This window comes from Sciurus vulgaris, assembly GCF_902686455.1.
Source record: "Sciurus vulgaris genome assembly, chromosome: 4".
Lineage (NCBI taxonomy): Eukaryota > Metazoa > Chordata > Mammalia > Rodentia > Sciuridae > Sciurus > Sciurus vulgaris.
The window spans coordinates 25,657,695-25,671,730 of NC_136464.1; the positions used below are offsets into that span (position 1 = coordinate 25,657,695).

The window sequence follows — 14,036 nt, forward strand, 5'->3', positions numbered from 1 at the left end:
CACTTCTAATCTCCTTATTTTTAGGCCCCTCTAGTGGTCTCCTGAGAGATGCTTGTCCTCACCTGTGAAAGGAAGGCATGAATCCTGACCGTGATGATAGGACAGTGGCCCCCATACCCAGCCAGGTGGCACTAGGAGGTACTCACTGGATAGCTGACTGTGGCCTCCCCTGGGGAAGGAGTGTCCATCCAGAAGAACCCCAAGTCGTTGATGGTGGACCAGGATTGACAGGACAAAGAACAGCCCTTTGGTATCCCAGGGGAAGATCAGCAGAACCCAGAGAAATGACCTGACCTCCCCACGCTTGTGCAATGAACCAGGAACAGGACCATCAGAGCATCAGAGTACAAGGCCTCCTTCCAGGCTTCTCCCTGGGGTGGAAGCTCAGCATTAGCCAGAGCCCTGCACTGTGGTGCACAAGGGTTAACTCCGCCCTCCCCTGTCCTCCAGGCCCTCTCAGCTGCGGCTTTCTGGGCATAGCTCAGTCACGTGAGAGCCAGATGTGGGGATTTCCCAAGCAGTGATATGTGTGTGTGTGTGTGTGTGTGTGTGTGTGCGCGCGCGCGCGCACATGCACAGCTCTGTTTACGTGGCATCAGGGAGCTCAGGGGATTGGTCAGACTCACACAGAGCTGGGGAGGCCCAGGGGCTCCCAGCAAACACCATGGGGGGTTGCACCAAGCCCCACTCCCAGCAGACATTGTAGATAAGCAAGTTGCTCCTGCGCAGACTCCAATTTCCTACAACATCCATCTTGCCACAAGACCATATTGGTTATGGATAATTTCTTTTTAATCTTTTGAAAGGCTTTAAAGCAGATGCTGCAAACCAGCAGCTTGCTAGACTATTCTGCCAGGCTAGGGGTCTTCCTGTGAGCCTCTGTGCCCAGCACAAGCTTGACACAGAAGGCAAAGGCTGGACAAAGGCAAGGGCAGGGCCACAGGTGCCAAGAAGGCCTTGGGCAGTGGATCAGTCTCATTTTCCTTTGATATCTGTGGAACCAAGAGGAACCAAGATCACTGAACAATCATCCTCCCAGCAGCCACTGAGGATTAATTGTGTAACTCCCGTCTTCAAGGTGTTGTGAGGTATGGACAGGATTTAGACCTGAAGGAACTTAAGGTCTACCTAGAGATTGAACAAATTTTTATTAAGCACCTACTATGTACCAGACACTTGCTAGGACTCTGGTCTTAACCAGACATTCTGCAACCAATTGAAATAGTGAACAAGGGCAAGATGAGGGAATCAGGCACACGGAGAAGTGGCGTCTGCAGTCTCTGCTTAGGAATGAGCTCTGCCCTGGACGCCCACCCTCATCTGCATTCCTGACCTGCTTTAGTTCCTGGCAGCGTCCAGCCAGGTGTCTGCTGAACCTGGGGAGCCCTGCCCCAAAGGCGGCCCAGTAATACAGGCTCAGCCTCCCGGTCTTGGCCGTGGGCTACCAAGAGCAGCCTGCCTCCTCCTGAGTCTGGGCAGCCCTGGCGAAAAAGGAATCACTTTTGTGGTGGCCCTAACAGTGCCAGGCAGGCGACTGAGGAACCAGGCTATCTCCCCAAGCCAACAGGACTCTTGAAGCCGACAGGAACGCTTGGGACGGTGTGTGTCCCCACTGCTGTGCTACATGTACAGTCAGGTGGTCCAAAGCAAGGCCCCCAGCTGTGTGCACGGCTGACTTGTTGAATAGCTGGAGTTGATTCAATGATGATCTGAGAACAAGAGGGTCTTCTGAAGACCCTCTCCTTTTCAGTCTGGGATGGGAATGTCTCCAGGGCACTGAGGGCACCTCCACTGGCTCGGTTGCTCCCTCCCAGATCCCTCCCATAAAGGCAAACCTGCCTGGAGCAGGCAGGCAGGATGTGGGGCTGGGCCCAGCAGCTGTTGGCTTCAGCCTGCCTCTTCCTCGGTGTGAGCATGTGTACTGGGCTTGGGCTGGGGCTTCTCAGGGAGCTGATGGGTGGGGTAGTGGGGGGTGCATCCCAGTAAGTGGGGAGGACCACCAAGGCAGACCACCCCAGGGAGGCGGGTGGCTGGGGTCCTGGAACTCTGCACAGTGTTGAGTTTGTCTCCTCCACACACAAACACCCTGGCGGAGTAGGGCGAGGTGAGAACCTGAGAACCGAGGGGGAGGCCACCACCCCAGGGGCTGCCATGGGGTCATACAGCAGCTGCTGGGAGCAGAGGCCTGCACCGCCTACCTCCCCGCGCAGCGCCCCGCCATCCACCCACGCTGCCTTCGACCAGCCCCAGCACCTGTCTAACAGGGAAGCTTCCGCTCTGCCCGGCACCGTCTGGCCTGTCTGCTGCCCCCACCAGGGCGGCCCCCTAGGCAGCTGCAGTGCTCCCCGGGGGCTGACCCCACCTCTCCATTCCTTCTGGTCCAGCCCTGGACTAGGCAGGTGCCCTTGAACTTAGTCCCTCAGGGGCTGTGGGTGGCTCCAGGCCCAGCCCCCTCTGCACCCTGTTCCCACCTGACTGGGAAACTGACTGTTCCTGACTGCATAGCTCAGCGGCCAGAGGGTCAGAGTGCATTCCTGTCCGGGGTTGGGCTGCCCCCACACGTACCCTGGATTCTGGGAAAGGCAACACTCTGGGGAAAGGGGGGAGGCCTTTTCTTGCTGAGTGCACAATGAATAGGAATATGGCTGCATTTACAAAGAGAGGCACAGCAGAAATAAATAAGGTCTTAGCCAGTGACTGGGGAGGATCCAGAAAATAATGTCCTCCATTAGGGCCCCTGGATCCCAGTTCCCAGCCAGCCTGCTTCAGCCCAAGACTGACACCATCACTTCCTTGCTGTAGGACCTTGAGAAAGAACCTTGATTTCTCCGGGCTTCACATTCCTCACCTGTAAAATGCAGATTGTTGTAAGAATTAAAAAAGGTAATGCCCATAAAATGTTGAGCACCATGTGTAGCATGATGTTAAGTGAGTGGGGCATAATCTGTTCCCAGCCTTACTGCTGTGTGATCTTTGGCCAGTGTCTTCCTGTTTCTGGTCCTGAGTCCTAACATGGTCTTTTCAGCTTTAAGGTACCCCCAAGAAGCCAAGGATGTGGCAGAGAGTGGGGAGTCTGGAGACAAGCACTGGGGATTTGCTTTTTGTCTTTCAGAAATATCCAGCAGAAATGCAGCCCTACTAACTCTCCTCTTAAGTACTCTATTTGTTTAGGTCAGAAGTCTGTGGCCCAGGACCCTCAGGCCTTGGTATAACCAACTACATAATTTGTGGGGCCCACTGCAAAATGAAAACACAGGGCCTCTTGTTCATAAATTGTGAATGATTTCAACCCTGGGACAGAAGAGCATTAAACCAGCCCAAGGCCCTTCTAAGCATGAGACCATAGGTGACTGCACACCTCCATGAAACCAGCTGTCCCTACCAGCGAGGATGGGGGTAGGAGGCAGGGCCTGGGCAGAGCTGCTGCTATGGCAGCATTAACCCCTCACCCTCTGGTGCAAAGGCATTATGTTTTCCTGCTCTAAGTACTTGCAGCCAGATGGCGGCTGCCACTCGTGCTAAAATAAGCTTCACAGAGCTTCCCCTGTGAGAAGCAGCTCACACACATGCTACCTTAGTCCATTTTCTGTTGCTGTATCAAGATACCTGAGACTGGGTAATTTATAAAGAAAAGAGATTTACTGGGGTCTGGAGGCTGGGAAGTCCATCATCAGGGAGCCACATCTGGGACTTCAACTCATGGTGGAAAGCAGAAGGTGCAAGAGAGAAAAGGGGCAGGACTGACAGTAGCTAGCCCATTCCTAGGGAAAGGCTCTATCCCATCCCCACAAGCCAGACCCCTCCCCGAGGCCCCCGCTTCCAATAGGACCACAGTGGCAGTCACATTTAAACATGCATTTCAGACCCACAAACCACAGCACACACTAAGTAAGTGAACCACTGCAAGCTCGTAGTGGTTCACCTTTCAATCCAGGTGAGTTTGGATTGAAAGACATGTTTTCCAGCTTGGCCATCTTAATTCACGCCATGGTTTACCCCAGATGGTATAAGAACAGTGCCTGCCACAAAAAAGGGACCCCTCTTAAAGGAACAACTATTGCTGCTATTAACTACTGAGGCTAGCTGCTGCTAGACCCTATGTAGTCGATGACCTGAAAGCGGTGGCTGGGCTCCCTGGTGGCCTCGTCAGAAAGAAAAAGAAGCAGGTGCAGTCTGCAGGAAACAAGAAGTCCAGCCACATGCAGAGTGTCATTGTGCCATAGGCAGAAAGGACCAGGGTACAGCGGTTATTCAGAAGCCAGTTCAAGGCTGCGTGTAAGAATGCCCGGGGGGGTGGGGGGGTCCTGCAGGAGGGAGGGCACAGCAGACAGGGGAGGTGTGCCTTCCCCTCCAGGACCCGAGGGTGGGGATGTGGAGGCTGGTAAGGGGTGCCCCTGCCTGGTCCCTTGAGCCTTCAGTTCGCTTTCTTTCTCCACGGGGTTTGGGCCTCCGCCGTGCTCACTCCTGTGTCTCCCATCTGGGCTCACAGCCTGCTCTAGATTTATTAGTGTGGATGGTGGAACTTGCCTTACACCAGGGAAGCCTTCCCAGAAACGTGGCTCAGGACTAGATTTGGGTAATTGAGCCCAGTTCCCAGTGCTCTGGAGTTACTCGAGGTTAAAGGAAGCCTTATCAAGAAACTGAAGGGTTCCCCCAGACTCAGTCTGGCCAGGCAGGGTCGTCCTGGGAGCCTCTGTAAAGTCAGGCACGTGTAGGCGGTCCTTTGCTTTCTTGTCAGCTAGGCCTGGCAAGAATGGGGATCAGCGTCGAAGTGCCCTCAGGTCCCCCCGATCTGGCCATGACCTGCATGCACCTGGGGTTCCCTGTAACCTTGCCAGCCAGGAGGAACGCTGGCAGGAGTGTGATTGTCGGGGTAGCTGAGGGGGGACGCATCCCCATGCCTCTACCTCCCAGGAACCCACAGATTTTTGCCACCAGCTTTGTCCCTGCCCCTACTCCCCTCCATGTCCTGGAAAGCTCATTTCCTCCACTCCACAACCTCTCACAGGCAGTGGGTCATTTCAGTCCCCCACCAATACTGGAATTGAGCCCAAATATGCTCTACCACTAAGCCATGTCCCCAGCCCTTTTTATTTTTTATTTTGAGACAGAGTCTTGCTAACTTGCCCAGGCTGGCCTCGAACTTGGGGCCCTCCCGCCTCAGCCTCCCGAGTACCTGGGATTACAGGCGTGTGCCACCACACAAACATCCATATGAAGGAAGCATAGTAGGTATTTTCAAGCCCACACTATGGAAGGAAAAGAAGCTCAGAGACTTGCTAGATGCCCCCAAGTCAGCAAGCAGCAGCGGTGGGGGAGCTGAGCACATGAACCAGGTTTTTCTTAATCTTGCTCCCCATTTCTGCTCCGTGCCTCTTGAGAGATCTGTTTTGAACTTGGGTTTCCTTACTTTGAGCCCACGTCCAGGTAGTTTTCTGTGGAAATTGATCTCTGTCTCTGAAAAGATTCGGTTCAGCTGTGTACACTGGTGTTGTGGAGACTACCAGGTTTCTGCTGGGAAGTCTAGAACATCTGCCAGCTACCTTAGAGATCAGTATGCCCAAATGCTTAATTTCACAGTACGAGCATGGAGGCTCAGAGGAGTTAAGCCACCTACCCAAAGTAACACAGCCGGTTATAGGCAAGACCCCTCATGCAGATTCCCAGTCCAGTGCCCCTTGTTTCCCAGCAGGCCCATGACCCTGTTCTGTAGGGCCTTTGGTTCTTTGTCACCAGAGGAAAGGGAGGTGGAGACAGTGGGGAGGACAGAAGGCAGTTGGTTTGTGTCAGTCACAGCTGCTCCTCCGCTGCGCCCTCTGGCCCGCTCGCCCCTTCTCGCTGTCTCTCCATCTCCGTTTTCCCAGCCCCGCGCCAGCCGCCTGCTCTGCCTTCTGGCCAGACAGCCAGGGCCCGCGAGCCAGGGGTTCTCCTCTGCATTGTAAGGAAGCGGAAGGGCTCCTTCCCACCCGGGGAGAGGGCTTGCTAGGGTGGCCTGGAGAGAAGGGACTCCAAAGCGGGGGCGTGGAACCGGATTGATTTTGCACGTCCACAGGACTGGGAAAAGTGTCATCTTTCATAAAGCTTTTCTTTTAGAAAGATAGACTCGTTTCTGGTCTGCTTCCCATTTTCCACTGGGGACAGGGGAAGGAAGGCCTGCTTACAGGGCTCCAGGGGACAGACACAAGCTCAGGTTGTCTGCCCGTTGACCAGGCCCGGCCCACCATGTGGTTCCGTGGATGACGCTCAGGAACAGCCCGCTCACCGCTTCCCATTCCATTGGTGGCTGTATTTGCACAGGCACAGTAGGGGGTCTCCACAGAGGATCTAAAGCCTAAAATGCTCTTTGGCTCCTTGCAGACCCCTGTTCTAGTGGGTTCTCCAGGCCTGGGGAAAATGCCTTCCCTGGCTTCACTCAGAGAGGTCAGTCTTTCCCAAAGCGTTTCCTCATGAGGAACCCCAAAAGGAAGGTACGGAGTGGGAACACCATTGGAGGTGGAAGGGGCTGTGGGTGACCTCTTAGCTGGGTAGCATAGGGCTGGCAGGGCCAGCTGGGCACTAGCCTGCCCATGGGCGTGACTTGGCCCTGCTGGTTGGGCCGCCCACACAGCCACATCTCAGGATAGAGCAGTCGGAAGTTGGAACCCTCGCAAGATGTGGGCACCCGACAGGAAAGCCCCGCGCTCAGAGCTCAGGCAGCTTAGACCTCCGAGGGCCTGGGTGTATCTTGCTTGCCCTGCCTGTGCCCGGGCTGGGCCACTGCACCAGCACCACTCCTGCTGCCCAAGGCGCCTGCTGGCTGCCAGGCCTAGGGACAGGCCCTGGCTGCAGCTCTAACCCTGGTCATCCCTTGACCCCTATTCAGCTGACCTGATGTCTGAGCGTGACTGGGGGGAAATATTTGGGCCCAGGTGCCAGTGTTGGCACGTACGGTAGTGAATGCCATCTGGTTTTCATCTTTGCAACCCAGGGAGCCAGGCGTATTCGAACACACTCCGGGTAGATATGGCCAGTGGCAGCTCACGCTCTCTGGGCACTGTGCAGGGCCCTGTGATGTACTGCCTCATTTAATCCTCACAGCAACCCAGAGGGAAGTGTGTCACCTCACCCCAAGATCAGGAAAGGATCAGAGAGGTTCGTAACTTCCTCAGAGGGACAGAGCCTGGATTTGAGCCCAGGCAGTCAGACTCCAGAGGCCTCCCTGAACTTCTCCACAGAGTCCCAGTTTGTGGGCTTACCATGCAATCTGGAAGGGCCAGCTTCCCATTTCTCTGTGGAAAGTCAGTCTACAATTAGAAGGCAGCTTGCTCAGCAAGGGAGGGGGTGCTTTAAATGGTAAGTGGCATCAAGCTCTGATTGCCCGAGGTCTGTGTCCCTATAAGAGATGGACACTAGGATGTGCAGCCTTGGGCAAGTTACTTAACCTCTCTGGTCTGGTTTCTTCGTCTGCAAAAGGGAGGGAATAATAGTACCTATCACTGTAGGTTTCTTGTGAAAAATAAATGTGTTGCTCTATGGAAAATATTGGTACACAGCTTGGCAGACAGTAAGTGCTATATAAATGTTAGCTGCTGTTTATTGTTACTATCTGTGAAGGGATCAGGCTGCTTTCCGGGACAGCTCGGTGGACGGTGCAAGGGTTTGCTCTCAGACTTGCATCTCCATGTTTTCCAATAGTCGTCCCCGCAGCAGCCAGCGCTCTGCTCCTTGGAGGTGATGAACAGTCCAGCAGAGAAAGTATTAGCCCTGGGGTGCCGCCAGGCCTGGCTGCATTTCTGGCCCCTGGGAACTTGGCTCAGTTACGTCCCCTATCTGAATGGCTCCTGTCTGCAAGATGGGTCCACAGATGTGTGCCCCCTCGTGGGGTTGTTACGGGAAGTAAACGAGTCTCTGGGGGCAGACAGCACCCAGGATCTTTATGTGGCAGCCTCCGATGTTCTAAAAATGTTCACTCCAGTGATTAGACCAAGAGCTTTCTGTCTCAGGCCGTTAATGGTGTCCCATCTCATAATCAGGTGTTCTGTGGTGCTTTGATTCTTGTTCCTTCTTGACAGGACAACTTAACCCCATTTCACAGGTGAGGAAACTGAGGCCCATAGAGGATACCACTGTCTGAGCCTGGAATAGAGCCCTCATGTCCTGGTCACTAGACTTGCCTCTCAGGGTCAGAGCCAGGAATGAGGCTCTGTGAGGGAGACTTCCTTCCACTTTCTAGGGCCTGTGTCTGTCCCTCAGTGGGTGGGACTGTGGCAAGAGCTGAGCAGGGATACCTAGTTGATGTGGTACCCCAGAACCTGGAGCCTGGCCTTGAGTGCCCCAACCCTTACATTTGAGGTTCTGGGTCCCGGCTGCTCAGCCTGTTAGCTCACCAGAATCTCGGGAGCCCTGTGGGGCCAGCCACCCACGTGGCCCCAGAGAAGGAACAAGGCTGGCTGCTCCAGGGCTTGATAACCAGAGGGTCCCACTGCAGGGAGGCCCTGCGCAGGACTCTGCGCTCCAGAGGATTCCTGCGTTTCGACAGACACCTCATTATCCCGGTCCCAGCCTCTGTAATCACACAGGCCCACGCCCAGCAGCCATCCCAGGGCCAGGAAATCACTCCCCTCCCCTCCCCCGCCTTCCGCCCACGGCTGCCGATCCAGCGGCGCCTGCCGCCACTCGCCACTCGAGGTGGACCTCCTGCCTGCCTAACGGTTCTCTCTCCTCTGGTTCTCCTCCCCTGCTGCTTGCTCTCGGGGGACTCTGAAGTGTGGCTGTCCAGCTGGACGGAGTCTCCCAAGAAGGACTCGACAGGTACTGCTCGGTGTGCATGAGCGCGCGTGCATGCGAACATGTGTCCCAGCGCGCATGCTCGGGGCCGGTGCCCGCGGGCTCCTTGCCGCATGCTTCCTGTGACGTGTGGCAGCCTTTGTCGGCAGCCTCTAGCATTCCCTGTGCCCTCTGCCTGCCAGGCTACCCCTTTTCAGTGCTCAGGTCCAGCCTGGGAGCCCTTTGTGGGGTGCTGGTCAGCAGATGTGCTGCGGCCTCAGGGTGTGTGGGTTTGAAGCCCAGCTCTGCCACGTCCTGGCTGTGCTCCTTGGGCGGCTTCCCTGACCTCCCTGGGGGAGTGGAAGGCTACCTTGGGGATCCTGGCACACAGAAGGCACTTGGGCCATGGTGGGCTGCTGTTCTCTTCAGCATTATCTCATGGGCTGCCTGGTGAGAGTGGGGTGGGACAGCCGAAGGTGACTCATCTCATCTCAGGTAGTTAAACCAGAGGTAGGGAGCTGAGGTCCCCTATGCCAAGCCTGGTTTCCAGAGATCTCAGTGGGGAGCTGGTGATTTGGGACAGAGCATGGGGGGCTGCCCTGTGACTGTGACGGAGGGTGGGTCACAGCTCCCAGGACCCAGCAATCCAGATCTTGAAGCTGCCTCTAGCCTGGGGGTTCTCAAGGCTTTGGCCTGCCTGGCCCACATGGCCCTCAGGGACAGGGGACTTGGCCTGCATCTGGGCAGAACTGGGCCATGGGTCAGGGACTTGCCTTTAGCCTTTGGTCTTGCTGCACAATGGCATCAAAACCTGAACAGCAGGATTTTCAGTGCCTAGAGAGATGATCAAGGGAGGGATGGGATTTCCAGAATGGTCTTCCATGGGGCCCCTTCATCTCTAAGAGCAGAGATTCAGGCTGGGGGCTTGGAGGAAAAGCAGAAGCATCAAGGGTCAGAGGGGGCTGGGCCGGCTCCAGGGCTTAAAGCCCAGGCCTCAGCCCTCCCCACCACAGCTGTTGGCAGGGAATGGGAGGCCGAAGTCCCGGGAGAGGGGCCAGGAGAAGAGGAGGCAGTGGGGAGGGGAGGGTCCGCTTCCCTTGCAATCATCCTTCTGGTGTTCCCTGTGACGAGGGGCTGGGGCCTGAGCTAATCACTGGGCGCCTGTCCCTTTTTCCCCTCTGCATGAGCCAGTGAGCCACTTGGCCCATAGCAATACATTTTATTCACCAAACGTATAGCTGAGAGACCAGCAGGCCCAGTGCAGCCTGGGAAGAACCACTTTCGAGGGGCTGGAGGGGCTTTGGTGGCATGCCCAGGGTTGGGAGGGTAATGGGGATCCTAAGGTAGAGGCCACCACAGGGCCTGTCTTCTTAGGAGGAGCCCCGTTCCTTGGAGTGAGAGACCCAGGAGAGGCAGTTTGGCTGGGAGGAGTTCAGGGTTGGGGGTCTGAGGCAAGTCAGCAGGTTTCTCTGAGCCTTGGTGTCCCTGCCTGGAATGTTGGAGAATTCTGTGAGACAGGAAGCTCAGAGGTGACTGGCTGGTGCTAGAGATTCTAACAGATAAGGGTCCGGGGCTGCTTAGTCTGGCATCCACCCCAGAGTGGGCCCAGTGAGCTCTGATCTGGCTCTTTCCAGCTGGCAAGTGCTGGTTGCCTGCCTGGAGGAGGGTATGGGAGAGGCATGTCGCGGGGACCCAGCCCTGGGCCTCCCTTCCCACCCTGCTCTTGATGCCTGTGGCCCTCCCCTGAGCTGCCTGCTGGTTCTGAGGCTCTGTAGAACCAGGATGTCCTTAGCTCCCTGTGATCTTCCACTCCCTGTTTGCTTTTTTGCTGGCTGTCTACAGTTTACATGGGACTTAAACCCCTGTAACTTCTCTCCACGCTCAGAACAGCCACAAGGTCCTGCTGTTATCCCTGTGTGCAGTGAGGAAGCTACATCTCAGAGAGGTTAAGTGTCCTCCCTGGGGTCCAGAGCAAGTAAAGGTAAAGCAGGACTGGACCTCAGACCCTAAGCTTTTGCATGGATGGATCTCATAATGATTATGTCTATTCTATGGCACCTGTCCTGGGGTGTCATGACTCATCGTGGAGACTGTGGAATGAAGCACACAGTCTGGTTGGGCAGCCATGGCCAACAAAAAGTCCAGGAGAAAACAGGAGGGGGCACCGTGGCTAGGGTGATGAGGAGGGAGCCTTCTGCAGGGGCAGAAATGCTGGGGGAGAATTGGGATTGGCAGAGAGAAGGGAAGGCCTTCCAGGCAGGGGCAGGGGCTACAGCAAAGGCTAATTCAGAACTTTCATAAAACGTTGTCATTGGCACACAGTAGGCGCTCCATACATGCGTTTGGAATCATGAATGTTGCACGAAATGGTGTGGGGTGTCAGGGAACTCAAGCTTAGATTGCAGGAAAGATCAGGCTTGAATTCGACCTTTATTCTGTAGGTAACAGGGAGCTATTGAAGACCTTGGAGCAGGGGACTGACTTGGCAGAGGCCTAGCTTAGAAGTATAAGGTGGCAGCCAGCGTTGAGCAGGAGCCAGGGTTCCAGCCAGGTGGGTGTTGGAGGAATACAGGTGTGAGGCAAGGGAAGGACAGCGATCCCAGGGACCTCCCAGTGCCCCAGCAGGCCCAGCACAAGGTCTGCCTCTGATCGAGACTCTACAAAGTCCCCTTCCAACCTGGGGGAGGCTCTGCTCTCTAGAAGGGGTCCAGCCCTCCTCCTGCTTCTGCCAAACCCTTTTCATCTGAACACGAGAGGCTCCCTCCCTCTCCCCTCCCCTCCCTTCTCTGGGCAGACTCCTCCAGCCCCCAATTTTCCAAGCTTTGGCTGGGAGGGGATCCAGAGCCGCCTCTGGGATGACATCACTGCCCACCGGCCGCCTGGCCCACCAAGCAGTTTCTCATCTGGATACCTGCTCCTGGCGCCTGTCCCCCACCCCAGATGCCAGAGAGGGCAAGCCAGGAGCCTGTGCTGGGGGAGGGGAGGGCAGCAGGAAGGACACGGTTTCTTTCTGTGTCTGTCCCACAGCCTTCGGAGTAGCCTCCAGGAAAAGCTGCAGCCCATCCACGTCCTGTAGCTGACAACGGACAGTCTCTTCACTCCCCTACCTGTGTCCCGAGTGCCGCCTTCAGAAGGCTCCCAACCAGTTTTCCAGAGGCTGCGGGGGAGGGGCTGGGAGTAGATTTTCTTCCACTTTGGAATCTTGCCTCAGATTTTTCTTGGCTTGGATCAAAATGAGCTGATGTGATCCACTTGCCAGCATCTCCTCTTTGTCCTCTCCGGCATCCTGTCGCCACAGACTGGGAGCGCCAGCTCCTCTTTGCCTCAGTTTCCCCATCTCCCCCTTCTGTCTTCCAGTTCCGTTATCTGGTTTTCCCCTGCTCGTAGGAGAGGCCTGGATCGACTCAACAAACCGCCAGATCCCTCTGTCCTGTGTCTTCCCAAATCATTCACTTCACACAGAGGGTCCACCACCTAATGCTCAGCAGAGGTAGCAAGTGTCAGCAAGAAGCCCACACTGCAGTCTCGCTTGAATACCTCCTGTCTGCCGGGTATCCTGGGATAGAATGAGGCAGGGCCCTTCCCTGGAGACCAGGTCCCTGGCACCCCATTGGCCATGTAAGGTGCAAAAGTAAAGATCATATGTGGTGGTCAGCTGGGCTTAGGTGCCAGCTGTGGGACTTTAGGAAAATCACTTCCCTTCGTGAGACCCAGTTTGCCCCTATGTGAAATGGGGCGACGGCAGGGCCTACTGCATTAAGCTGACACGGGGATCTAACGAGGCTGCACAGGACAACAGTGGGGCACTTTGCCAAGGACTGACCCTCAGGAAGCCAGGACAGAGGCTTGCTGTTGCTGGTATAATTGGGGCGCTCTCGGGACTTGGAAGCTGACGTCCCCTGGGGGCACGGTGGGGGACATCTGTTCGCCCAGCACTGCTGCTGTCCTGCTGGCAGGGCAGGCACAGAAGCTGGCGGCATCTGAGTGCAGGGGCGGGGCCGGCCTGCTGCCCAGCTGTTGGTTGCATTTCTGCCTGAAATACAATCCAGCTCTGGAGGGGCTGCCTGGGGCTTGCATGTGCACACCCATGTGGCACACCTCAGCAGGGCCAGGGTCCTTTCTGGGTCTCAGCCCTGCTGGGGCTGCAGGGCCATGCTGCATGCTAGAAAGCCACTAGGGCAGTGGGTTTCTATCTCCTGCAAGGAAGGCTCCCTTCAGGGTTTCCCAGAGTTCCATGGCCATCCCCCCCACCGAGGTTGCCCAGCAAAGGACCCAAAGAACTAAGCAGTGCTTCTCACTCCTGGCTGCACCCCAGAACGTGGGGCATGATGGCATGTCTACAGTATACTTTGGGTCCTGACCCCCTAAACCTGGATCTCTGAAGCTGGTGTTTTTAAGCAGATCCTCAGGTGATTCAGTGCAGCAAGTTGAGGACCATTGTAGTCAAAGAATGACATGTATGGAAACAGACGTCAGGTGGTTCTGTAATGGAAAGAGATGAACTTGAACCTAAAACACAATGGGTGAATGTGGGTCTCTCCATACCAGCCATGGGAACTGGGGTGAGTCTCTTGCCCTCTCTGAGCTTCTGATTAGTTTGTAAAATGGGGAAAGAAGGGTGTCGTGAGGTGCTGGGCACGTCAGTCAGGCTCAGGCGTATGGGGCCTGTGACCATGGGTTGAGGCACCAAAGGGCTGAGTGGAAACCATCGGCCACTTCTACAGCTGGGCAAGTGGTGTGAAACCCCAGCCCTCAGGGAGATTGGCAGGCATGGTGTTTTGTTTTTGAGAAAGGGTCTTACTGTTTCCCAGATGGGTCTCAAACTCCTGGGGTCCAGTGATCCCTCTACCTCAGTCTCCCAGGTGCCGGGGCTAACAGGTGTGCCCTACTCCAACCGACTGGCAGATGTGTAGTTTAAGAAGTGTACTTAGGAATTGCATTTGGGCTGGGAGTGGTCCGGGACGGTTTTCCTGAAGGAGGGCACTTGCTGGTCTTTGGCTTATGTCTTCTTTTTGCTCCTAACAGGGCCTGTAATGTCTTAGGTGTTGGAGATTGTAATAGTTGAAGTGCAAAGAGGTTTGCACAGGGTGTCCCGTCTGCACAGCCAGGGAGCCGAGGTGGGCGCCCAGACTGCCCACCTTCCAGTCTGTGCTTGATGAATGTCCCACTGGTGCAGTGGCTGAGGAGGACAGCTTGCTGTTCCAGTTTGCTCTTGGGAGCCTGAGCCCCACCTGCCCTCCCTGGGCTACATCCCCTCAGGCTCCTGAAACTGCTGGAGAGAGTGGCAGGAG

At 55.8% G+C, this 14,036-nt stretch overlaps 1 protein-coding gene across 4 annotated transcripts in view; it reads left to right on the forward strand.

Annotated features, from left to right (window-relative positions):
• The window catches only part of SH3PXD2A (SH3 and PX domains 2A), a 224,506-nt gene that overhangs the window by 156,303 nt on the left and 54,167 nt on the right, over positions 1-14,036 (forward strand). Inside the window, exon 7 of one of the 4 annotated variants that reach the window (XM_079136318.1) lies at positions 8,746-8,790. The exons of the other annotated variants lie outside the window; for them this stretch is intronic. Coding sequence (XP_078992444.1) covers positions 8,746-8,790 — 45 coding nt within the window. The remainder of the gene's footprint in view (positions 1-8,745; positions 8,791-14,036) is intronic. 4 annotated transcript variants of the gene reach the window in all.